The following is a 26,337-nucleotide window of genomic DNA, read 5'->3' on the forward strand; positions in this document are numbered from 1 at the left end:
TTTGCCTTCTCACCATTGATGGTTCCTTTGTTTTGTGAGTTTCAAGTTCAGTTGTAAACCTCAAAAGATTAAAAGTAGAACTACCATGTGATTCAGCAATGCCATTTCTCGGTATGTATGCAAAGTAATCGAAAGGAGAGTGTCAAAGATACAACTGTGTATGGCACACTATTGCTGCCTGTAACACCACTATTTGTAGTAGACAAAAGGTAGATATAAATTCAAACTTCCACTGAGGAACAAATGCATAAAAATGCACGGCTTATTCATATAATGGAGTATTATTTAGCTTTTTATTTTTTATAGGTTGTGGGGCCTGAATTCAGTTCCTGGGTGCTGTCCCTGAGCTCGTTTGCTTAGTGCTAGTACCTACCACTTTGAGCCATTGCTCACTTACAGTTTTCTGGTGGTTAATTGGAGATGAGTTTCACGGACTTTCCTGCCCAGGCTGACTTTGAACCATGAGCATCAGATCTCAGCCTCCTGAATAGCTAGGGAGCTATAGGAGTGAGCCACCAGCACCCAATTTATTCAGCTTTTAAGAGGAAGAGAATTTTGCCTGGCACTCATACTTCTCAGGAGTCTGGGATCTGAGGATTTGTGCTTCAAAGATGGCCCAGGCAGAAAAGTACCCGTGAGACTCTTATTTCCAATTAAGTACTCAAAAACTGGAAGTGGTGCTCTGGCTCAAAGTGGTAGAGCTCTCGCCTTGAGCAAAAGAGCTCAAGGACAGTGGCCAGGACCTGAGTTCAAACCCCACCACTGACAAAAGAGGAAGAGAATTCTGACAAGGTTAGAAATTGATTTCAAGATCAATGAAAGTGGTTACTATGGTAAATTGTGTTTTATTCAAGTTTTTGGATACAATAAAAACAAATAGTTCTCATATCTGTCCTTCCTCTCCCTCAATCACAGAGGTGACCAATGAGCATACAATTTGAAACGGAAGTGAGTTAATCAATTTGCATACTGGGAGCAGTGAGCTTTGCTTTGGATTTAGAAATGTGGGATTTCAAATAGAAATATTGGAATATATAAATAACATATATATGACATCTATATCTAAATCCAATAGGCTAATAGATCTCTATCTGTCTGTCTGTCTATCTATCTATCTTCCTCTACCACTTGAGCCAAACCTCCACATCTGGATTTTTGATGTTTAATTGGTGCTAAGAGTTCACTGGATTTTTCCTGGTTGAACTGATTTTGAATTATCTTCAGATCTCAGCCTCTTGAGTAGCTAGGATCACAGGCATGAGTCATTAGCTCCCTGAGAGCTTAGGGTATTTGAAAGTCAAATACCTGCTATATTAAACAAAATGGCTCAGTGAAAACCTTAAGTTGTAGCTAGGCACCAGTGACTTACACCTGCAATTCTAGTTATTCAGGAGTCTGAAATTGGGAAGCTGGAAGGTTTTGGTTCATGGTCAGCCAGGCAGAAAAGTATACTAGACTCAGTATTTTTGTATGATCAACCTCTTATTGATAAATTGTGTGTATATATAAATACAAATGGTAAGATAGTTTTAGTTAATATTTCATCATCTTATTTCAGAGAGATCTGGAGAGTTGAGACACATACTATGCAGTTGTTTAGCATCATAGCACTTTAAACTCTCTACTGCACTAATACTCATGGTGTACTATGTTTTTATTGTTGTTAGAAACTGAGACGATGAAGGTGCTCCTTGTGAACCTGAAGAAGCCACTTATTATCAACCAGAAAGAAGTGATGAAAATAGAAATCCATTTTGATGTGCTCTTTGACATATCACAAGCAACCATTCAAGCTATAGGGGAAGACAGACAGGTAGTAGATTTTGCTCTTTTTGATGAGTTTACAATGTTAAAATGTGTTTCTTATCTCTTAAATTTTTCACTGGAGCTGGGTGTTGGTGGCTCACACCTGTAATCTAAGCTACTCAGTAGGCTGCAACCTGAGAACCAAAGTTCAAAGCCAGCTGGGGCAGGAAAGTCCATGAGACTCTTACCTCCAATTAATCACCAGAAAACTGGAAGTGGAGCTGTGGCTCAAAGTGGTAGAGTGGTAGCCTTGAGCAAAAAGAACTCAGGGACAGTGCCCAGGCCTTGAATTCAAGCCCTGTGACAGACCAAAAAAAAAAAAACAACAAAAAACTTCATTGCGTTTGGATATGACTATTTGTCCAAGCAGAAGCCGTGATCTTTATAATGAGACAAGTTGAGAGTTCTAGCTTCCAATCCCATTACTTTCCTTCTTCTCCATTGTTGTCCTCACCTTGTAGGTGACAAAGCCTCTGTGCCCTGCGGTGCTTTCTTCCACACATTGGGAACAGTTCTTCACCTTGTTCTTCTGGGGATCCTGAGGCTATGTGCCCTCAGGGCTGCTTCATCTCTTGTTCTGAACAACTTCTAGCCATGGGGGAATAATTAAGGATAGAGTTTCTTGACTGGGGATGTAGCTCAGTAGTAGAATACTTGCTTGGGAAGCAAGAGTCCCTGGGTTGGGCCCAGCAGGGGTGGAATGGGGGGAAAAGGGAAGATGAAAAGGGCTTTTCACAGAGTTTCTCTTAAGTTCTCCCCATAGACTTATCTGTGGCAATGATCTGTATATCTCCCACCTTGCTGGGGTCTCTGTCTGTGTACATACAACAAGCGCTTTTCTCTGTCACGGAGTAGACAAAGCAAAGAACTTTGTGAGAGGAGACAGTGGTAATGGCCAGTGGAGTGTTAACGTGGTCAGTGGCCTAAAGTCAGGGAGTCTTGGCCAGCCTCTTGTTGGTGTGGGTTGTATATGAAGGTAGTTTATAGATAACCAAGTGGTATAAAAATATAAGTTTCAGAGCCTTCTCATGGATGAGGATGAGAAATAAGGAAAATGAATTGCTGAAGTAAAACAAAAATAACCTTCCCGGTCACATTACATGATGATTTGGCCTGACCTGACAAGTTTGCCTTTCTTTAGGAAAACCACTAAAATCACAGGCATTTGCACATTTTATGATGATCAAAAGGTTTGAGAGGGAGGTGTGTGTGGGATGAAGGTCCTAATGCTAGAGTAGGAGCCCCTGTGGGCGCGGATGGGACTGGAGCATGCTGGAGTGAGGAGCTCACTGCAATCATGCCAGAGACAGCCTCAGTCCCTGCGTGAAGCAGGGATTAGAAGTTACCCAGGGGCTTAAGACCGAGAGTAAAGACGGGAGAGCATGGCCTGATGCTCCTGACACATCAGTAAATATGAGAGGCGGGGTAAAAGGTCATGTCGCTCCTGTTTCTCAAGAGTCAGAGGCCTAAGGGCCTGGCATGGACTCAGCCTCTGGCGAAGGTCTTGCTGCATAATAGCATGGCACAGGGCATTGGAAGACTGGACAGAACACGTGTGCTAGGGAGAGCTCCCTTTTAGAACAGAGCCACTCCGGAAGTGTTGAACTCATGCACTCATCCATGCGTAGGTGGATTCATTCATGAGGATAGAGCTTTCATTCATAAAGGTAGATCTCCCACCTTGCAACACTACTGTATTGGGGATGAGATTATAGCCCGGGAAATGTGAGGAGCAGATGAAAGCAAAGCAGCTGGGAAGACACCAGACCTGGTCTTGGAAGGAGGGGAGGCAACAAGAACTGGGAACAGTCAAAGGATCCTTCAAAAGGAGACAAAGAGAAGACTAATTTGTCAATGTATCATTTATACGCTTTAAAATCCTTCCCCCACTTTGTAAAGCAACTGCCTTTAAAATGATAGGGTTTTGGGTTTACATTTCAGAAGTTGCCTGAACAGATGAAAATCTCCTCAGAACTTTCCAGTACGCTCAAAAAAGAAGACAATGAGAGGCCTAATGGCGATGAAGGAGAAACAGGTATGTTCAGATTCTGCACGCTGTAAAAGCATGATGATCCCTTATTAACACTCTCTATAAAAGCATGATGATCCTTTTCCTGAAAAGGTCCCAGAAATCTCAGGGTCATTAGATAAGAGTAAGAGGCATGAGCTGGGAGCCAGTGGCTCATACCTGTGATCCTAGCTACTCAGGAGTCTGAGATCCGAAGATCACAGTTCCAAGCCAGCCTGGAGAGGAAAGGCCATGAGACTCTTACCTACAATTAACCAACAATGAATTAGAAGTAGAGCTTTGGCTCAAGTAGTAGAGTGCTAGCCCTGAGCAAAGAAAGCTAAAAGGCAGTACCAAGGTTCTGTGTTCAAGTTCCAGGATGAGAGAGGGGAAGAAAGGAAGGAGACATGGGAAAGAGAGAGGGGAGACTGACTAGACATCTGCTAATGTCTCTTTTAGGGGTCAGTTAGAAATGACAAAGAGCAGGACTTCTGGGTGGCAGGAGGCTCCTACCATCATACCTGTAGTGTTACCTCCCATAGGGCATTTATCTGCAGCAAAGCACAATCTGAGATTGAAGGACAGAAGGTCAGCAGGAATCAATTTTATTCCCACGTGCTAAGAGAAATTAAAAGCAATGATTTTTTATAATAGTATTTAAAATATGATAAGCATTCAAAAAGAGATTTGTAAGACCCTCCCCACCCCCATACACATAGAAGAGTATAGAACACTGCTGAGAGAAATGAAGACTAATCTAAATGGAGACAGATCATATGTTGGCAGTGTCGGGGAACAAATAATCTTTGTCATTAGAATTTAACCTCAAAATAGGAGGCATCAAAGGACCAGCTTACACAGGGTTTCTTCCTAAGGTCTGTGGTTTCTAATTTGAGGCAAAACCTAACTCTTAGCTCTTACCAAAAACTTGGTAACATACTGGAAGGGGGGGCGGTGGTTCAAGGAAGAGTAGTGGGAAGGCTGTCAGGTTTTACTGCTTTGTTCTGAACATGTATAGAGCAGGCAGAAGAATCCACTGACCTGGTGGAGTTAGGTGGTGCTGAGGAGGACCGCTGCCTCTTAACAGTTCCCTGGAACCAGCAGCCTGAGACGACTCATGTGAGTATCAGATAAAAAGAAGGTGGTGCTATGTCCTGTTGGGTACTGACAAGCAGATGCCTTCCCTCCTCCCCTGTAGACCATTTCCTCCTGGCCAACCAGCTGCCAAAGTCTTGAACATCTCCTCTGCTAGATTATTTTTGTTGGCTAAGTGTGTAGGTGCTCTCCTTTGTGAAATGCATGCAGGGCTGATCTCTGCCTTGTTTACTCATTTGGGATCTGGAGAGTAATGTGCAGGGAAAGGAACCCAGTGTTGGGAGTCGGGCATGAACTAGCTCTGGGACCACTTAGACAAATTAACAATACTGCTGCTGGGGCTTCCTATCAGTGGTGATGGCAAGTTCATAGGTGTGGCCTTAGGCTTTAGAAAATGGGTGGAAAATTACAGCTAGACAGGAGTGAGAAATTCTGGGGTAAGATTTCCCAGTGGGATGACTACAGATAACAACACTGGGTATTTCAGAGCACTGGAAAGGAAGGACTATGAATGTGTTCATCACAAAGAAATGATACTCAGGGCAGGGCATGGTGGTTCACACCTGTATCTAAGTACTCAGGAGGCTGAGACTGAGAGTTCTAGTTCAATCTAGGCTTTGCAGTGAGACTGTCTCAAAAAAAAAGAACCAACCCACAAAACAATACAAAAGGTGGGGGGGGGGCAGGGGAAGAAGATAGAGATAAATGTTAAAAACATTTAATTTAAATATTTCACGGTAGGTCTGGGAAGGTGGCTCAGTGGTAGAGCGCTTGCCTTGCATGCATGAGGCCCTGGGTTCGATTCCCCAGCACCACATAAGCAAAAAGAAAAAAAGCCAGAAGTGGCGCTGTGGCTCAAGTGGTAGAGCACTAGCCTTGAGCTGAAGAGCTGAGGGACAGCGCCCAGGCCTAGAGTTCAGGCCCCATGACCGGACCCCCCAAAAAAAATTTTTTTTACGGTATACTCAAGCATCAAAAGATTACATTAATGTACATAATTTGTGCATGTGGCAGTTAAGAAATTAAAGAAAATATGCTAGAGCACCTGCTTGTTATATATAGATACTTAGTTTTTTAATTAATTACCCCACATGAGTACATCCTACAGAAATGTGATGGTGGTGTCATGATTATTATGTTTAACAACCAACATTAATCCTTGAGATGAGATGCTGCCATTTTCTTCTCTGCCAAGGTTGCACTCTGTGACTCTCTTACATAGTAACAAACCCTTTCTTGTGACTGGATACAAAGCTTTTGGAGCAGCCAATGGTTATTTAGAGCCAGGTTGAGTAAATAAAGAGTTTGGGTTTCCATTAGGATGCTTTTCCTAAGAATTGTGAAGTAGTTACAAAAGACATTCAAGAGACCTCAAAGGAATCATAACATATTTTTCTTCTTCTTGCAGCCAAAAAAAGCAGCTGATCGATCACCCGAAAAATCAAAACCAGATACAGAACAAGGTCTGATATGTTTTATAGATTTTAAGACCCAATTAGTATCTAAATGTTTCCTGAAGATGCAGAATGTTGAATTTGTTTTTATTCTTTGTTATTTTGGAGTTATTACAAAGCAGGTGAATTCTTCAAATGTACAAGAAGCATCAGTTCAAAGTCAGGTTCCTGAATTAGGTGACAACTCTAAGTAAGTGACTTAAAATTTTATTCTGATATTACACGACATAGGTGTACAGATTCACAGGGCATAATGTGATGTTTCTGTACCTCATACCAACTGACCATCCTGTATCCCAAATGCCTAGAACAGAAGTGTTTCAGATTTCAAGTTTTAGAATATTTGCACACACATAATGAGATACCTTGGCAATGGGACCCATGTCTAAACACAAAATTTTTTTTGTTCCATGTATACCTTATGCCCACAGGCTGAAGGCCAAATTACACAGCAGTTTCAGTATGCCTGCATGCCTGCCACTTCACTGCAGGATACCAACAGTGGCATTCTCCACTGAGACGTGATGCTGTCACTCTTTAAGTTTTGCATCTTGGAGCATTTAGAGTTTCTTTTTTTTGTTTGTTTTTGTTTTGGTTGGTCATGGGGCTTGAACTCTGGGCTTGGGTGCTGTCCCTGCACTCTTCAGCTCAAGGTGAGCGCTCTACCACTTGAGCCACAGTGCCACTTCTGGTTTTCTAGTGGTTTATTGGAGGTAAGAGTCTCAAGGACTTTCCTGCCCAGGCTGGCTTTGAACTGTGATTCTCAGATCTCAGCCTCCTGAGTAGCTAGGATGATAGGCGTGAGCTACCGGCACCAGCTGCATTTAGAGTTTGTAGGATAAGGACTATCAGCTTTTTGTTGACAACCTGATCTCAATTCCTTTAGATATTGACCCAGAAGTGGGATTGATAAGTCACATATTACTTCTAGTTAATTTGTGTGTGCGTGTTTGTGTGTGTGCAGGCTAGTACTGGGGCTTGAACTTGGCTTCACATTCTCCTTTAGCCTTTTCACTGATACTCGGCTACTGATGTCAAGTCTTTACTTCTGGTGTGTTGTTTTATTTCGTGGGGGGGGGGCTGGTTAATTGGTGAAAAGAGTCTCACTAATTTTTCTACCCAGGCTGGATTTGAACTGTGATCATCAGTCATCAGCTTCTTGAGTAGCTAAGATTACAGGGGTAGGCACCAGGGCCTGGCTGTATTTTCAATTTTGGAGGTATCTTCATGCTGCTTCCCACAGAAGCTTTATTGGCATTCAGTGTGGGAGGGTTCCAGTTACTCCACAGCATTTCAGAACTGTTATATATGTGCATACATGTATACATGTGTATAATAGCCCATAAACATGTATATATGTATATACATCTATATGCACATACATACAGACACATGCACATACACATATGCATGCACACACACATGTGTGTATGCACATACATGCCAGTGTATGGCTATATGGCATGTACATGTACATATATATACATGCACACATGCATGCATATGTATATGTATAAGCACCTGCATGTGTACATATGTGTGTAGATGGTTATATGTGTGTAGATGTACATGTGTGCATATATATGTATATATGTTGTGAATAGACATTTCTTCAAAGACCACCCACTGGTGGCTACGATGTATACAGATGCTCAGCATCCGCAGTCACCCCTGGGGCCAGGGAATAGAAGTGCCACACCTTAGCATTATGTGGTTGCAGATCCTACCCTGTCTTTTTACTTGTTTATTTATATAAGTGGTCCTTCTCTGCCAGATAATCTGTGGAAATATCCTGCAAGATAAGAAGTATGAATGGGTACTTCCTGTGCGTGGAGCTCAGGAGCAGGGGACATGGCTCAGGAGGGGGAAAAGTGAGACCTGAGGGACTCAGGCAGGTGATAATTGCACTAATCCATTAAATTTGGTCTCAATGGTTTTAGGGAAGACTCTGCTTTTGAGGGTGACCGAAAACAAGAAAGAAGGAAGTCGGTAATGTAAATTTTTTTTAATCTTAAGGCAATTCTTAATATAAAAAGTATAAATATCAGCTGGGTGCTGGTGGCTCACAACTGGATTCCTAGCTACTCAGGAGGTTGAGATCTGAGGTTTGTGTTTCAAAGCTAGCCTGGGCAGAAAAGTCGGTGAGACTCTTGGCAGGCAGAAATGGAGGTGTGGTTTAAGTGGTATAGCACCAGCCTTGGGCAAAAGGTAAGGGACAGCACCAGGCCCTGAGTGAAAGCCCTAGTACTGGCACAATACATGCATGTATACATATGAATGCAAACATATATGCATATACACATATACATGTATCTATACATACATATATATATATATATATATATGTATACATGTATGTGTGTATATATTAAGGTACACTTGAATTACCTTTCCTGAATAGATTAATCTTGTTCTAAATTTATAACCTTTTATAGCCAGGCTTAATTTCAAAAATGTTTCCAAAAGCCTTCTATCTGTGTTTGGGTCTTCTAAGATGTAGAGAAACCTGTCGTTTTGTTTTCTTGTTCTGGGCATCAACCCCAGAGCTTTGCATATGCTTACCACTGAGTTCCATTGCTAGCCTAGAGTCCTGACTACATTCCTAGTCTGGAAAAAACATTTCAACTATGCTTTGCCATTTGAATTTATGTTTTGGAGTTGTGGTATTGGCATAATATTCAGGTCCGCTGCTTTTGTTCTCCAGTGGTAAATGTGATCAAAGATGACTTGTCACCCTTTGTATTTAGCAGCTTGGTTGGGAATCACAAAAAAAAAAAAAAAAAGAATAATCCTTTTCTTCTTTTTTTCCTCCCCCTCCTTCCTTCTGTACGTTTTTATTATGGAAGAGAGCACAGTCTTCTAACATAATTTGCTTCTCTTATGTTTGATTATAGCATGTTTAGTTTGCATGCAGCAAAATGTTTACTTGTACATAAGTGACATTCTCCTCCTATTGAAGGTTCTTACTGATCAGAAGTGTTTGTAAAAGTCTAATTACAGGAAACATCTCTTCTCTGATGACAGTAAAGATTCAAGTTCTAGTCCCAGTGAGAAATCCTGGACCAGTAACAGCAAAAGGAAATACCTAAAGCCATACTCTAGGAGAAGAAAGTCAAGCGTCAACCATAGCATGAGAAGTGAGTACCTGGGGTTGGAGGCGAGGCTCAGTTGGTAGACAGCTAGCCAATGAGTGAAAGCGGCCTCAGGTTCTGAGTCTGAGTCTCAGACCTAGAGGAAAAAAAAAGGGAAGTGAGTTCCTGCTTGTCTTCCTTTGTCACACATACAGCAGCAAATACTTATTTTTCAGCATGTGATGGGAGAAAGGGTACCAAAGAAATGTGTGATGTGAGGCCTCATCCCTGTGAGAGTTACATCAGAAAGGCCAAGGCCAAGAATATGCACTTAACCAGCAATTGTTAGATGTGAGTCATGGGTAAATGGACCGGGAGTTCAGGTCAGAAGAATCTGGCATGAGCTAGAATCATCTGTAAGGAATCATCTGTGAGAGATAACTCTCAGAAAAGGAACAGGATTTGAAGAGCTGAGAGGTAAAACTGGCTAAAAAGGTAAAACTGATAAAAAAAAGAGGCTGAGATAAAATTACCAAAGTGAAACCAAGATCAGAGTTTGACATTGGAGGGTGAGGGCTTTGGAGCCACAAATTCATGCTGGTGGGAGAAGTATGATTGAATAATTAGAACAGCACCCAAAGAGTAGACACTTGAACAAGTTGTCCCAAATGGGAACTGGGTTACCTAATGAAGAGGGCGAAAAGTGGATTTCCTTCCATCTTGATCCACATGTTCTTTGTGTACCTACTTTCTTTTGTATTTTAGTATTGCCGCTTTCCCCCGTCAATAGTGGCAGTGATCTCAAGAAACACAGAGTAAGTAAACGTTATTGGGCTGCTGTGGGGCCTTGTGGATCAAACGGCATTTATTTCAAAACCAAAACACAAGATAATTTTCTGAGAATGCAAGAGCAAAAAACCAATGGCTCACTGCCAGTAGAAACAGCAAGGACTCCAGCAAGGACTCCTCGGCCTTTGGTGTGAATCTTAGGTAAAGATGGAGAAGTTTTTCTCATAGTTCCCAGGCACTGCTAAAGGATCTTTATTATGAAGGATGCAGGAAACTGACTTCCTACAAAAATATGCTCCCTGAACTAGCTGCATTTTAAAGCAAACTTATTGATTTTATTTTTGACATGTTACTTTGAGGTTCTGATAATTTCAGCATTTATACATAATGAAATTATATATGTACATCCATCTAGATATACATCAATACATTTTACATATATGAATGAAATATATGAACCAGAGATAATCACCTAGTATACAGGAGCTTTATAAGGTGTGGCTGCTGCGATTCTGAGTATCTCCTGACTCGTGCAGAAATACACTGTGCAGCTAGTGTTCAAACCACTGGTTCCACCTGCCGGGGTCTCGTTCCCTAAGGACAGAGATAGGTCAAATCTACATGCTAGAGTATGGATACTTATTCCTTGGTATCTGTGGCTGGTTGATTCCAGGACCCTGATTGGATACTAAATCTGTAAGATCAAGCCTCATAAAATGGCATAGAACAGACCTGTCACCTATGCAGATCCTTCTTTATGCTTCAAATTGTCTTTAGATGACTTAAGATGAAATGTAATGTGTAAATTCATTATTTTGTTGTATAGTTTAGGAAGTAATGACTAAAAAATACTTGTACACCATGACTACAACTGGTAATGTTTTTCTGAGTATTTAAAATCCACACTTGGTTGAATTTGTGGATGTGGAGTCTGTGGTTTTGTCCTCAGCATTTTTCAGGAAGGCAGAATTGTGGAGTTTGAACTTAGAACTGAGCAAGGAGGCTTTGCTTGCTTGCTCATGGAGTCTTACCTCCAGCCTGGCTTTTTGCTGGAGATAGTCATTTAGCACACTTTTCTGCCTTATCTAGCTTCAAACTGCAATCCTTTGAATCTTAGCTTCGTGAGTATCTAGGATTACAGCTGTCCTTAACTATTGGTTCAATAATCAACCTGAAATAATGAATTGTCTCTTAGAAGAATGAACCAAAGGAACTGATTCAAATAGACACAGTTTTGGTTTTAAATAAACATCAAAGAAACACTACAGGTTTGAGACTCAAACTGATTAACCAACAAAAAGTCTGAGTTAATTTCAGTGAGAGCATTGTTGGTTTTCAGTTTCAAATATTATTTTCTGTGCCAGAGTTCTGAGACAAGAATGTAGAGCAAGCATTGGTAAACATCATTTGTAAAAGGCCAAGTAATAAATATTTAAATTTCTTGAGACATAGTCGCTGTGGCAACAAATCAACTTTGCCTTTGTAGCCAGAAAGCTACAAAGTGGGGTATGGAAATGAACAGGTGCACTGCATTCCAATAAAGCTTTATTTACAAGAATAAGCAGTAGGTTTATCTTCCCAATCCCTAATTGGAAGTGTTTCTCAAACTTGAGTAATAATCAAAATGCCCAGAATGCTTGCTAGCACACAGATGACTGCCAAGCCCATCTTCTTTGGAGATGGAGACAGGAGAATCACAAGTTCCAGGCCATCCCAGGCAAAGTTAGAGATGGTATTCAAAAAAACAAACAAACTGCAAAATGAAAGAGCTGGTGGTGTGGCTTATGTGGCACTTTTGGGATCTTATATCTTAGTGCTTATTATTGAATGCAAGAGATCCGGTACTTCAACTTTCTTTAAAAATATCAAAAGTATCTTGCAAGTTTTGATACAAAGCTTTGAGTGGTTATGAATGTTTAACAAGGATTATATTTTAGGCTAACACTCTGACACCAGTATGGAAAGGCCTCCCCATGCAAAACAACACCACACCTCCCACGATTTCTGGAACAAAACCCCAAGGTAGTTCCGCCTTCTTAACTCCTAAAGATTCTGCACAGAAAGTAGGTATGCACTTTTCAGTTGATTTATGTAGAAAACAATTATATTTGGGGATGGGAAGTGTGAAACGCAACATCTTGAAAAAATATCTAGATGCTGAAAGTGTAAAGAAACGGTGTTTTTTTCCCCCATCTAATGTCTCCATTAGCAAAGGAAGGAAGATCACATGTCTTAATTTCACTTTGAGATTCACTATCTGAGATTCAGGACTGGGAAAGTGGCTTAGTGGTAGAGTGCTTGCCTAGCATGCATGAAGCCCTGGGTTAGATTCCTCAGTACCACATAAACAGAAAAAGTCAGAAGTGGTGCTGTGGCTCAAGTAGTAGAGTGCTAGCCTTGAGCAAAAGAAGCTCAGGAATAGTGCCTAGGACCTGAGTTCAAGCAGAAAACAAAAATGAACAAATAAAAATGCAATTCAACTCAAATGGTTCCAGGCAAAGCTTGGTAAAATTTTTTTTGAAAGGATCGATAATAAATCCTTTACTGTCAGAAACCTGTGTGCTTTCTGTTACAATTTACAAATGCAACACTGAATAAGACACAGAGAAGATATAAGCCAGGGAGCGGTGTGTATGTATTTCTGTTTACAGTTATAAAATTAAATAGCCCACTAGTCTGGGGGGGGGGCAGATTTTCTGTGATTTTCTCTCTCTCTCTCTCTCTCTCTCTCTCTCTGTGTATGTGTGTGCGTGTGTGTGTGCGTGTGTGTGTGTGTGTGTGCGTGTGCGTGTGTGTGCGTGCGCGCGCATGCACGCGCACGTCTCCCACTTAGCTTGGCTTTTTCACTCAAGGCTGGTGCTCTACAGCTGGGCCACAGATCCACTTCTAGCTTTTTGCTGCTTAAATAGAGATAAGAGTCTCATAGATTTTTCTGCCTCCTGAGTAGCTTGGATTACAGGATAAGCCATCAGTGTTAACAAAGCTTTAACTTTTAGTTTTTAAACTTTATTGTAATTCTTTGCACCTTTTATGTTTGTAGATGTAGAGCTTTTCTTTTGTTTACATTCATCATTCTATAGCTTATTCCATTGTTGGGCATGTAATGGCACTTATTAAACATTTGGCTGACAGCCTCTTAGCCTAGCTGCTATTGGCAGGAAAAAAAATAGGGAAAGGGAAAAGGAGAGAAGAATAGGTAGCACCAACAAAGAAGGCAGCAAGAGGGGAAAAAAGACCAAAGAAATTGAAACAAAAAAATAATGAACAAAATGACAACAGTGAGTCCTTATTCTTAGTGATTACTTTGTAAATGGATTAAACTATCCAATTAAAAGAAACACTGATTGACTAGATTAACAAGCAAACAAACTCAGCGATATGTTGTCTACAAGAGACTCATATTAGCCTGAAGGAAACACATAGGCTAAAAGTGTAAGGCTGGAAGAAAGATATTCCATACAAATGACAGCCAAAAAAAAAAAAAAAAAAAGCGGCAGAAGTATCTATAGTTGGACAATAAATGCTTAATAAAATCTGTCATGATAGATAATTTCTATATGAGGATAAAGGGGTCAATTCACCAAGAAGATAATAACATTTGTAGATATATATGCACCTAATATTGGATCACCTCAATATGTAAGGCAAATATCTTAAAGGAGAAATAGTTCATAACACAGCATCAGTTCAGTTAGCCATTTTCAAGGATGGAGAGATCGTGGAGGCAGAAAACCGTGAACTTGGGTACTGAAAGGGGACAAATGGCCCCGACAGACACCATTCCAGGTAGCAGCATAACATGCCTTCCCCCAAATCTCCTCCTCCTGGGCAGGCTGGGCCACAAAAGAAGAAAGTCTTAACACATTTAAGATTAAAATGGTTACAAGTACATTTTCTGATCACAATGGTACAAAACTAGAAATTACCAACAGGAAAGATTGGGGGATAATTCACAAATACACAGAAAACCGTCAATACAGTGTTGAACAACCAATGAGCCATAGAAGACATAAAAGTGTAAGTTAAAGTGCCTTGAGACAAAAGAAAATGGAAATGAAATACTCCAACATGTGTAAGATGTAGCAAAAGACACTAGGAGGGAAGGTTACGGAAATCAATGCCTTCATTAAAAAAAGAATCTTGAACAAATTAATTTCACACTGCAAGAAACAAAATAAACTAAGCCCAAAGCTAGTAGAAGGAAGACAATAATGATTAGAACTGAAGTAAATGAAAAATATATAGAAAGAGAAATAGATCTATAAAGCTAGTTGATTTCTGTACCTTGTATTCTTGTGTGCTGATTTTGTATCCTTGGAACTTACCTGATACCTTTTTTTTTTTTTTTTTTGGTAGTTTTGGAGTTCTCTCTTTATAATGTCCAATATAGATTCATTTCTCTGTCTTTTCTGGGCTTCTTATAGGATCATGATTTTGTGACAAAATTGACATTTAGCTACACAAACCAAGTAAAGGAGAATCCCTAAATGTGACTAATTATGATCATTTCGATAGATGCAGAAAAAAATGTCTGAAAAAGTAAACACTCAGTTTGGTACTGGTGGTTCATGCTTTTATTCCTAGCTTCTTAGAAGGCTGAGATCTGAGGATTGTGGTTCAAAGCCAGCCTGGCAGGAAAGTCTGTGAGACTTTTTTTTTTTTTTTGTGGCTTGTGGGGCTTGAACTCTTGGGCCTGGGTGCTGTCCCTCAGTTAAAGGCTATTGCTCTACCACTTGAACCCCAGTGCCACTTCTGGTTTTCTGGTGGTTAATTGGAGATGAGAGTCACATGGACTTCCCTTGCCTGGGCTGTCTTTGAACTGTGATCCTCAGATCTCAGCCTCCTGAGTAGCTAGGATTATAAGTGAGAGCCACTGGTAGCCTGGTTGAGACTCTTATCTCTAATCAATCACTGAAAAAGTTGGGAGTGGTATTATATATAGCTCAAGTGGTAGAGCACTAGCCTTGAGAAAAAGAGCTTAGGGACAGCACCCAGGTCCAGAGTTCAAGGTCCAAAATTGGCACAAAAAAAGGAAAAAAAATAAACATCCTTTGATGATAAAATTGCTCAACACATTCAATCTATAAGGAATATTCCTCCACCTATTAGAGGCTAGATACAAGCAGCCCACATCTAACATTACTCATTGGTGAAAGCTGAAAACATTTCCTCTAGGGTCAGAAGGCGATGGCAAGGTGTCTGTTCTCACCACTTGTGCTCAATGTTGTGCTGGAACTCCTACTCAGAGCAATCAGGCAAGGCAGAGACATATTGGAAAAGTTTAACTGTTGGCTCACAACTGGAGCTTATAGAGAGAAGACTCCAAAACTACCCAAAACAAAACAAAACTCATCAGCTCAGTAAAGTTTTGTGTCAAGGATACAAAATCACATTACAAGAAGACAAGGTACAGGGGCTGGGAAAGTGGCTCAGTGGTAGAGCGCTTGCCTTGCATGCATGAGGCCCTGGGTTCGATTCCTCAGCACCACATAAGCAAAAAGAAAAAAAGCTGGAAATGGTGCTGTGGTTCAAGTGGTAGAGCGCTAGCCTTGAGCTGAAGAGCTGAGGGACAGCGCCCAGGCCCCGCAAAAATAAGAAGACAAGGTACAAAATTAACATACCCAAATCCATCTCTCTTTTTCTCATGATTCCTGTTTCTAGTGGCCAAAATTCTGTTGCTCTCCCACAGAGTATAAAAGTAACAGGTATATAGCTGCATTTTTGAAATGCTGACAGGAGAACTCAAGGGTCAGTGAGAAATTAGAATCTGCGATACATTAACCTGTCAAAAGTGTTAAGATGACAAAGAACTTTTGAGAGGAAATTTGAGAAACACTTGTTACATTTAACAGTATTCCCATTAGACTAGCTACAGGTTTCTGAGCAGAAACTCTTGACCTTAGGAATCCATTGAAAGACAAATCCTGGAAGAAAATCAATTCCAGCTATACCCAGAAAAGCTACCCTTAAAAAATGAAGGAACAGGGGCTGGGAAGGTGGCTCAGTGGTAGAGCACTTGCCTTGCATGCTCGAGGCCCTGGGTTCGATTCCTCAGAACCACATAAGAAAAAAAGCCGGAAGTGGCTCTGTGGCTCAAGTGGTAGAGTGCTAGCCTTGAGCTGAGGGACAGCGCCCAGGCCCAGAGTTCAGGCCCCATGACCGGACCCAAAAAAAAAAAAAAAAAAATGAAGGAATAGCTTCTAAGAGAAATAAAAAGAGGGAATTCATGATCACCAAGCTAGCCTTCCAAAAGATTCGTAAGGGAGCTGGACAGCCAGAAATGAAAGGTAGCTACTGTCATGAAAATATGGAAAGTGTACATGCCACTGGAAGGGTGGATACAGAGAACTAGAAAATAATATTACAGAAAATCATCAAAGCAAAAAGATGAAGAGAGGAAGACCAAATGATCAAAATGACTAGAGGAAAAGAACAAAATGAAAGAAACCATTGCTCATCTATCCATCTTAAATGTCAGTGGATTTAACCCTCCAAAGAAAAGCTACAAATAGACCCAAAAGCATTCTGCCCGCCTCAGTGAAGACATAGTTTAAAAGAGGAAGGCTGGATAAATGATATTTTAAATAAATTAAAACATAAAGTGAGCAAGAATTGCTATACTTACACTTGACAACATGAATTTGTGAGAAAAACTGAGAGGCAAAGAAAGCTACTATATAGTGCTCAAATGATCAAGGAAATTCATAAAGATATATGTAACTGTTGGTGAACTCAGTTTTATAGTTTGTGTTTTGTGCCAGTCCTGGGACTTAGAGGACTTGGGTGCTGTCCCTGAGCTTTTCTTCCTCAAGGCTAATGTTCTACCACTTGAGCCATAGCCCCACTTCCAGCTTTTTTTGGTAGATAATTGAAGATAAAAGTCTCGTAGGCTTTCCTACCCAGTTTGGCTTTGAAGCCTGGTTCTTCAGATATCAGCCTCTTGAGTAGCTAGGCTTACAGGTGTGAGCCACTGGTTTCTGGCTCAGTTTTGTTTTACAAAAACATAAAAGAGACCTAAAGAGATGACAGACTCCAACATGGTAACAGTGAGAACTTTAACAACCCACTCATCCGTGGGTCATAGAAACCCCCAAAAATTTACAAAGAAAGATCTGGTCAGATGGAGTATATTACTATTTACAGACATTCCATCCAACAGACAGAGAACATAGCCTTTTCAACAACACATGGAACTTTCTCTAGACAAGACCATGTATTGGACCACAAAAAAGCTTTAACAAATTCACAAAATTGAAGTCCTAGGCTGTGGGTTTGTGTGTGTGTGTGTGTGTGTGTGTGTGAGAGAGAGAGAGAGAGAGAGAGGGAGGGAGAGGGAGAGAGAAAGATCACAATGGACTGAAACTGGAGGATGTCAACAAACATTTCAGAAATTATAGAAATGTAGGGAGAGCAAACACACTCTTGAGTCAGTAGTAAGACATCAAGGAAGTCTCAATAGAAAAACTTTTCTTGGAATGAGTGAGGTGAAACACACCAAAACCTGTGGGCTACAGTAAAAGTACTATCTCTAGCAACAAATACCTATGTTTAAAGATGGAAAAACTTTAAATATGCATCTCAAAGACTTATAAAAATAAGACCAAACCAACCCATAATGAGTAGAGGAAAAGATGTGAATATTAGAGCAGAAATAAGTGAAATAGGGACTTAAAAACAAAACAGCCAGTTGCTAGTGGCTCATACCTGTAATCTTAGCTACTCAGGAGGTTAAGACCTGAGAATCAGGGTTCAAAGCCAGCCCAGGCAGGAAATCTGTAAGACTCTTATCTCCAATTAAGTACCAGAAAACCAGAAGTAGAGTTGTGGCTCAAAGTGGTGGTGTGTTAACCTTGAGCAAAAGAGCTCAGGGATAGCACCCATGTCTTGACTTCAAGACCCATGACTGACCAAAAAACAACAACAACAAAACCACCCAAAAGCAAACCAACCCCAAAACAACAGTGAAAAAGATCAATGAAATAAAGAGTTGGGGTGTGTGTGTGTGTGTGTGTGTGTGTGTGTGTGTGTGTGTGTGTGTGTGTGTGTGTGTGTGTGTGTGTGTGTGTGTGTGTGTGTGTGTGTGTGTGTGTGTGTGTGTGTGTGTGTGTGTGCGTGCGTGCGCGCGCGCGCGCGCGCGCGCGCCAACCCTGGAGTTTGAATTCAAGGCCGGGGTGCTGTCACTGAGCTGCTTTTTCTCGAGGCTTGAGAATCATAGCTCCACTTCCAGCATTTTGGTAGTTAATTGGAGATGAGTCTCACAGACTTTCCTTCCAAGATTGGCTTCCAATCATGGTCCTCAGATCTCAGGTAGGATTACAGGTGTGAGCCACTGGCACTCGGCTAAAGAGTTGATTTTTTTTTTTTTTTTTTTTTTGGTTGGCTGTGGGGCCTGAACTCTGGGCCTGGGAGCTGTCTCTCAGCTCTTCAGCTCAAGGCTAGCGCTCTACCACTTAAACCACAGCGCCACTTCCGGCTTCTTCTGCTTATGTAGTGCTGAGGAATCAAACCCAGGGCCTCATGCATGCAAGGCAAGTGCTCTACCACTGAGCCACCTTCCCAGACCCAAGAGTTGATTAAAAAAAAAAAAACAACAAAAAATTTAGCTACATTAATGAAGAAAAGGAATTATGTAAAGTCAGAGATGCAAATAAAAGGCATTACAAACAGTACCACTGAAAAATAGAGAATCATTGCTGATTTTTATGAAAAAAATATATACTAACAATGAAAAGCCTAGAAGAGGTGAACAAATTTTTGAATAAATATTTAGCAAAACTAAACTATGAGAGCATATAAATACTAAATAGACTAATAATAAGTAGTGATGTTGAATCAGGAATAAAATTTCCCATCAGACTACCAGCACAAGTTGACTTGGTTGCTGAATTTTGCCAAACTTTTAATGTGCTTATTCATCTGGAACTGTTATCTCTTGCATTCAGAACTTCAAAGTACCTACCGATTCAGCGATGGCTCTTCCTTGGAACACTCAAAAGCTGAAGAAAATGTGTCTCAGGTATGATTTAATTAGTGGCGGTTCATTTGATTTTCTAGAGTTAGAATTATATTGGCATCACATGACTTATTCTTTAAAAATTTTTATTACTGTGTATTTTACAAAGGTGGTTTCATTGTGATGTTTCCAGACATGCATATTTCAATCAAATATTGCTACTTATAACCCATTCTCTCTTCTTTCAATAAATTTTGATTTTATTATATATGTATATGTATATATATATGAATTACTTCAATTGTATTCAATCCCCATCTCTCCGTGCCCCACCCCCACCCCGCCACTGCCCAATCAACTTCTCCTTTCAGCATTTCTCCAGTTTTCTATTCCAGTACAGTATCCTTGTTTTACCTCATGTCATTATTATTTTGGTGGTTATTTTGGATCTAGATTCTGAATATAAGAGAGAATATGTGATATATATCTTTCTTGGTCAGGCTTATTTCACCTAACATGATTAGCACTAGTTCTACCCATACACCTAAAAATAGCATCCTTCCACTGTTGTTAAATAATACTCTTCCACTGTTGCTAAATAATACTCCAGTGTGTCTGTGTGTGTATGTGTGTGTGTGCATACATATATATATATATATATATATATATATATATATATATATGTCATAAACATCTAGGCTGATTTCATACTTGGCTGTTTGTGAGTTGTGGTGCTATAAATATAGTGTACAGCTATCTCTTCAGTTTATTCCCAGGGGTGGTCAGGCATAGTTCTATATTAGTCTTATTGTTAGCTTTGTGAAGAACCTCTGTACTGATTTCCATAGTGGCTTCACTAATTTACATTCCTACCAATAGTGTATATGTGTTCCTGCCTTCTCAACTCTTGCATTCCTACCAGCATTGGTTGGCTGTTTGTTTACTCCACCATTCTGATGGAGTTGAGGTTGAAGCTCAGTGTCATTTTGATTTGCATTTCCTTTATGGCTTAATATTCCTGATTATATTTTTTGGCCATTTGTATTTCTTCTTTTTGAGAACTGTTATTGCATTGTTTGTCCCTTTGGTGTCAAATTTTTGGAGCTCTTTATTTTTCTGAATATTAATCCTTTGATGAAGAGCTGGAAAAGATTTACTCTCATTCTCTGCATTTATCTTGATTCTACTTTTTCCTTTGCTTTGTGAAGCTTTATAGTTTAAATATAATACCATTTGTCATTTTTTTTAAATTTCCTGAGACATTAGAATCTTATTCAGAAAAAGTATTTATTAATCTATCTATTATGTAGATTACATAATATAATACATGTTATATATGTATTAATATATTTTTTGAGGGTGTTTCTTTTGTGTCTTCTTGTAGTAGTTTCAAGGTTTTGTGTCCTGCATTTGAATCTTTGATTCACTTCGAATTAGTTTTTGTAAAGATAGGTGCTTAGTTTCTGTCTTCTTCATGTGTACATTAAGTTTTCTCAATATCATTTGTTTGAGATTGTTTTTTATTTCTCCACCATATTTTTGGAGCTTTTGGGAAAAAAATCAAATGGCTATAGATGCACAGGCTTGTTTTCTGGATCTTATTCCATTGGTCTGTAGTCTATATTTTTAGTAATTGTTCCTCCTCCTCCTCCTCTTCTTCTTCCTCCTCTTCTTCCTCTTCCTCCCCTCCTCCTCTTCTCCTTCCTCACCTTCCTCTTTCTGTTCCTCTTCTTTTTCTTCCTCCTCCTCCTATTCTTCTTCTTCTTTTTTTTTTTTTTGGTCCGGTCGTGGGGCCTGAACTCTGGGCCTGGGTGCTGTCCCTCAGCTCTACAACTCAAGGCTAGCGCTCTACCACTTGAGCCACAGCGCCACTTTTGGATTTTTTCTTATGTGGTGCTGAGGAATCGAACCCAGGGCCTCAGGCATGCAAGGCAAGCGCTCTACCACTGAGCCACCTTCCCAGTCCATCCTCCTATTCTTCTTTTTCTCCTTCCTTGCTTCCCTCCCTCCCTCCTCCTCCTCTTTTTCTTTTCTTTTCTCTTTCTTTTTTCATTATTTCTTTCTTTCTGCCTTTCTTTCTTTTTCTTTCTTTCTTTCCCTCCTCCTCCTCCTCCTGCTCCTCCTCCTCCTCAGGGCCTCACACTACCCTGACTTGCTCTATCAGTTGAGACAAATATCTAGCCATGCTTTTTGCTGGGTATTTGGGGGTACAACAAGTTCATGGACTTTTTGTCTAGGTTGGCTTTCAAACTATGTTCCTCCAGATCTCAGCCTTCTGAGTAAATAAGATTATAGATGTGAGCCATTGAAGACAAGCTATGGATCTGTTTGTACTTTGCTGCCCCTGCTTTTAAACCTGTGGTGCTGTAGTATAATTTAAAGTCAGATATTGGGATACCTCCAGTATTGTTCTTGTTGCTCAGGGTTAGTATCTTTATGCTTCTCTATGAATTTTTGGATTGATTTTTCTATTTCTATGAAAAATGGCATTGAACATTTTATGAGAATTATGTTGAACCTTTAGCTTGCTTTGGTTAGTATAGCCATTTTTATAATATGAATTTTGCTGTTCCATGAACATGGAAGGTCATTCAGTCTGTCTTCTTTAGTTTCTTACTTGAAGTATTCTAATTTTCATTGTGGAGGTCTTTCACCTCCTTTGTTGGGTTCACTCTCCATATTTAATTTTTTTGAGGTTCTTGTGAGTGGGCTTCTTTTCCTAATTTTTTTATCGTGTTCCTTATTAGCATATAGAAAAACTGATTTGCATTTGTTGACTGTATTCTGCCATATTAATGAAAGCTTATAAATCTAAGACACTGTTTGTGTACTGGAACTTGAATTCAGGGTCTGGGCACTTGGCTCAAGACCAGCCCTCTACCACCTGAGCCTTATTCCACTTCTGGTCTTTTGGTTGTTCCTTGGAATAAGAGACTCATGAACTTTCCTGCCCAGGCCATTTTGAACTGTGATCCTTAGCTCTCAGCCTCGTGAATAGCTAGGGTTACAGTTTTGAACCAGCTTTGCTGGTGAATTCTACTCCTGCCTCCAGTGATATTAGATTTGAACTTATAGTGTTGTGCTTGCTGGGCTTGTTCTCTCTCCCTCAGCCATGCTCCCCACCTTCATTTTTCTTTAGTTTTTTTAAATGAGGAAGTCCTTGTTCCCCACCCTCTTGCTCCAGCCTCAAACCACTGTCTTCCTTCTTGTGCCCTCCCCTATAGCTGTGACCATAGTGTATACCATCAACTCATTGGCAGAGATGAGATCTTACTGCTGACTTTGCCTGGGCTTGCTTTATCTGCAGTATCTTGAGATACAGGTGTGAGCCACTGTGCTTAGCCTTTTAGCAGATTCTTTATAGTCTTTAAATATTGGATAATACGATAATATCACTTGAAAATAGCACTATTTAGTCTCTCTCTCTCACTTCCTCTCTCTCCCTTTCTCTTTCTTACTCCCTTTCCCTCTCCTTTTCCCTCTCCCTCTCCTTTCCTTGGAACTTACACTTGGGGTCTGAGCACTGTCCCTGAGTATTTTGCTCAAGGCTGGCACTCTACTGTTGGAGCCACAGCTCCACTTCTGGCTCTTTGATGGTTAATTGGGGAGAAGAGTCTCACACACTTTTCTGTCCTTGCTGGCTTAAGACCACAATCCTCAGATCTCAGCCTCCTGAATAGCAAGTATTAGTGGTGTGAGCCAATGGTTCCTGGCTAAGTTCTTCCTTTTTATTTGTGTACTTTTTATTTCTTTCTCTTGCCTTATTGCTCTGGCTAAGAATTCAAGCACTATATTGAATGAGAGTGGACAAAATGGACACACTTTTCTAGTATTTAATTTTAAAGACGATGGCTTCATTTCCCCCATTTAATTAATATGATATTGTCAAGAGGCTTTTCATGTAAAGTATGAATTATGTTGGAGTATATTCCTTCTATTCCTTTCTTTCTTTCTGTCTTTCTTTTTGGTTGGTCATGGGGCTTGAACTCTCTGGGCTTGGGCACTGTCCCCGCGAGCGCTCTACCTCTTGAGCCACAGCGCCACTTTCCGTTTTCTAGTGGTTTATTGGAGATAAAAGTCTCACAGACTTTCCTTGCCTGGGCTGGCTTTGAACCGTGACCCTCAGATCTCAGCTTCCTCAGTAGCTAGGATTACAGGCATGAGCCACCAGCGCCGACTTCTATTCCTTTCTTTAGAACACAAATGTAACCTGATAACTGCAATCTTCCCTCTTAGCACTTCCTTTGTTGTATCTCAAAGGCTAAGTTGTGGTTTCCTTTTCATTTCAACTCTAGACTTCAATTCTGATTTCTGTCCTTCTTTCTTTCTTTTCTTTTTTTTTTTTCTTTTTGTCAGTCGTGGGGCTTGAACTCTGGGCCTGAGCGCTGTCCCTCAGCTTTCAACTCAAGGCAAGTGCTCTACCACTTGAGCCACAGCACCACTTCCTGTTTTCTGGTGGTTTGTTGGATATAAGAGTTTCATGGATTTTCCTGCCCGGGCTGGCTTTCAATTGCGATCCTCAGATCTCAGCCTCCTGAGTAGCGAGGATTACAGGTGTGAGCCCCCAAGCCTAGCCCATTACACTTTTATCAGTCACATAGACTAAATATATCTTTTCCCTGCTTTGCTTTTGTGTGTGTGTGTGTCTGTGTGTCTGTGTGTGTGCCAGTCCTGGGTCTTTAACTCAGGGTCAGGGAGTTGTCCCTGAGCTTTTGTGCTCAAAGCTAGTGCTCTACCACCTAAACCACAGCTCCGGTGTGAGCCACCAGCGACTGGCCCTGTCCTTAATTCTTTAAATAACCTACTGATACTCATTCTCCAGATGTTTGAATATTTTCTGTTGTTATTGGGCTTTAATATTACTCATCATGGTCTGATAAAATATAAAAAAATACGCCTATATTCTTGTATTTGTTAAAACTTGCTTTGTGTTCTGGAATATAATCCATTTTTGAGAAAGTTCCATGGGCGGCTGAAAAGAATGTGTATTCTGTTGCAGTGATCAGTCTTCAGATGCTTGTTGAGTCCATTGGTTCTAAAGTGTCATTGAATTCTGAAGTTTCTTTGTGGATATTTTCATCTGGATTATGTATCTATCAGTGATAGGGAGGTATTGAGGTCTCTATTATTGTCTTGGGTCTCTCTATGTTTTTATTTTCACTTTTTCTCTCTATGTTTTTATATCAGTAGTGTTTCTTTATTAAAGTTGGAGCACCAACATTCCATGCATATGTGTTTACAATTGTTATATTCTCTTGATAGATCATTTCTTTTATCCATATGAAGTGACCTTCTCAGGACTAAATTTTTGTTTGAAGTCTGCTTTGTTAGATATGAACATATCTATGAACATATGAGCATATGCTTTGGGGCTGTTTGTGTAGAAAGCCTTTTCCTATCATTTTACTCTGAGCCTGCATTTGTCTCTGTGTCAGAGGGCACTGAGTTGTGCCCAGGTAGGGTGAGAACTAACAGATACTCTGCCTGCTGGTCTTAGGGCTGGTAGACCTTGTCCAGGCCCCATAAGGGATAGAAGACTTAGAATATGTCATGATTCAGGTGATCTGGCCTTAGGATACTCAGCCCTACCTGTCAGCAAATATGGTTGGATGCAGTTTCTAGAGGTGAGCCTTATTCTTCTCAGCAGTGACCCAACAGTTCACCTCCCTGTGTGGCCTGGGGGAGGAGGCTGTGGATGTGGCAGCAATCAGAGGGTTTGTGCTCGGGGCTTCAGTCCCTTGTAGCAGCTAACACGTGCAGCCAGTAGGCAGGCTCTGGAGGCTGAACACCCCTTGCAGCCACAGCTCAGGGCTTTGCTTTGATCACAACTCTCAGAGGATTGCATTTGCTCCTCACCAGGGAAAGCATGAACTCTGCCACCATGTTCTTAACTGCTGGTGTTCCTCTGGGGGACCACATTAGACTTTCCCTTCCATGACCACATCTCCTAGCTAGCTACCACCCAGACACTATGGCAGAGCATCTCAAGGCTCCTTGTTTTTTTTTTTTTTTTTTTTGGGTCCGGTCATGGGGCCTGAACTCTGGGCCTGGGCGCTGTCCCTCAGCTCTTCAGCTCAAGGCTAACGCTCTACCACTTGAGACACAGCGCCACTTCCGGCTGTTTTCTTTTTGCTTATGTGGTGCTGAGGAATTGAACCCAGGGCCTCAGGCATGCAAGGCAAGCGCTCTTACCACTGAGCCATCTTCCCAGCCCCAAGGCTCCTTGTTTTTAGCCCTCATGGTAACAATCTCAAACAAGAGACCCTCTTTCCAGATGGTGTCTTGCTATAACACTCAGATGTGGGCAGTGACAGAATGTCTATCTTCCATGATAGAACATCTGATGGCTCAACAAAGCCCCATGTTCATTTCAGACTTGTGGGAGATGGGAAGGAATTACCTACCTTGCAACCAGTCTGTCACCAGGACCTTCTGGTTTACCTCATGATTGTGTCTTTAGTTTCTTCCAGGAAGCTGGGGACAGTGTTTTAATCTATTTGCTGCTTTTCTCTGTTGCCTCTGTGTCTCCATATTTTTCTGTTGTCTTATCTCTCTGTGATTCCCAATGTTCTCTCTCTTTCTCACTCTCTTTCTCTCTCTTTCTCTTTCTCTCTTTCTTTTTTCTTCAGAATATCATATCTCCTTTGTCACCCTGACTCTCCTCAAATGATGTGCAGTTTGAATCTACCTTCTAACCCTGCCTGCTTTTCCCCCCTCTCAGAAGTACTGGGATTTGAACCCAGGGCCTTGCAGTTACTCAGGCACATTTGTAGTTAAGCCACTCTATCAGTCTCTCTTTGTGTTGATTATTTTCAAGATAAAGTCTCACTTTATGCCTGGACCAGCCTGAATTCTCTTATTTGTGCTACTCTTCATCACTGGGATGGCAGGCATGTGCCACTGCACCCAACCATTATGCTTTCAAATGCACAACACCCAGCCATTGGTTGGGATAAAGTCTCATGAACTTATGTGCCAGTCTTGGGGCTTGAATCTAGGGCCTGGTTGCTGTCCCTAAGCTTTTATTGCTCAAGGCTAGTTCTCTACCACTTGAGCCACAGCTCTACTCCCAGATTTTTGAGGGTTAATTGAAGATAGGAGTCTCATGGACTTTGCTGCCTGGGATGGCTTCAAACTGTGATCTTTACATCTCAGCCCTGT

At 40.8% G+C, this 26,337-nt stretch overlaps 1 protein-coding gene across 1 annotated transcript in view; it reads left to right on the top strand.

Moving 5' to 3' along the window:
* Sycp2l (synaptonemal complex protein 2 like) overlaps positions 1-26,337 on the top strand; it is a 64,298-nt gene that overhangs the window by 25,915 nt on the left and 12,046 nt on the right. Inside the window, exons 17-26 of the mRNA XM_042678529.1 lie at positions 1,668-1,816; positions 3,751-3,841; positions 4,833-4,933; positions 6,318-6,372; positions 6,472-6,553; positions 8,304-8,352; positions 9,353-9,500; positions 10,200-10,249; positions 12,161-12,290; positions 19,166-19,239. Coding sequence (XP_042534463.1) covers positions 1,668-1,816; positions 3,751-3,841; positions 4,833-4,933; positions 6,318-6,372; positions 6,472-6,553; positions 8,304-8,352; positions 9,353-9,500; positions 10,200-10,249; positions 12,161-12,290; positions 19,166-19,239 — 929 coding nt within the window. The remainder of the gene's footprint in view (positions 1-1,667; positions 1,817-3,750; positions 3,842-4,832; positions 4,934-6,317; positions 6,373-6,471; positions 6,554-8,303; positions 8,353-9,352; positions 9,501-10,199; positions 10,250-12,160; positions 12,291-19,165; positions 19,240-26,337) is intronic.

This window comes from Dipodomys spectabilis, unplaced genomic scaffold, assembly GCF_019054845.1.
Source record: "Dipodomys spectabilis isolate Male_0828 unplaced genomic scaffold, ASM1905484v1 ptg000045l, whole genome shotgun sequence".
NCBI classification, from domain to species: domain Eukaryota; kingdom Metazoa; phylum Chordata; class Mammalia; order Rodentia; family Heteromyidae; genus Dipodomys; species Dipodomys spectabilis.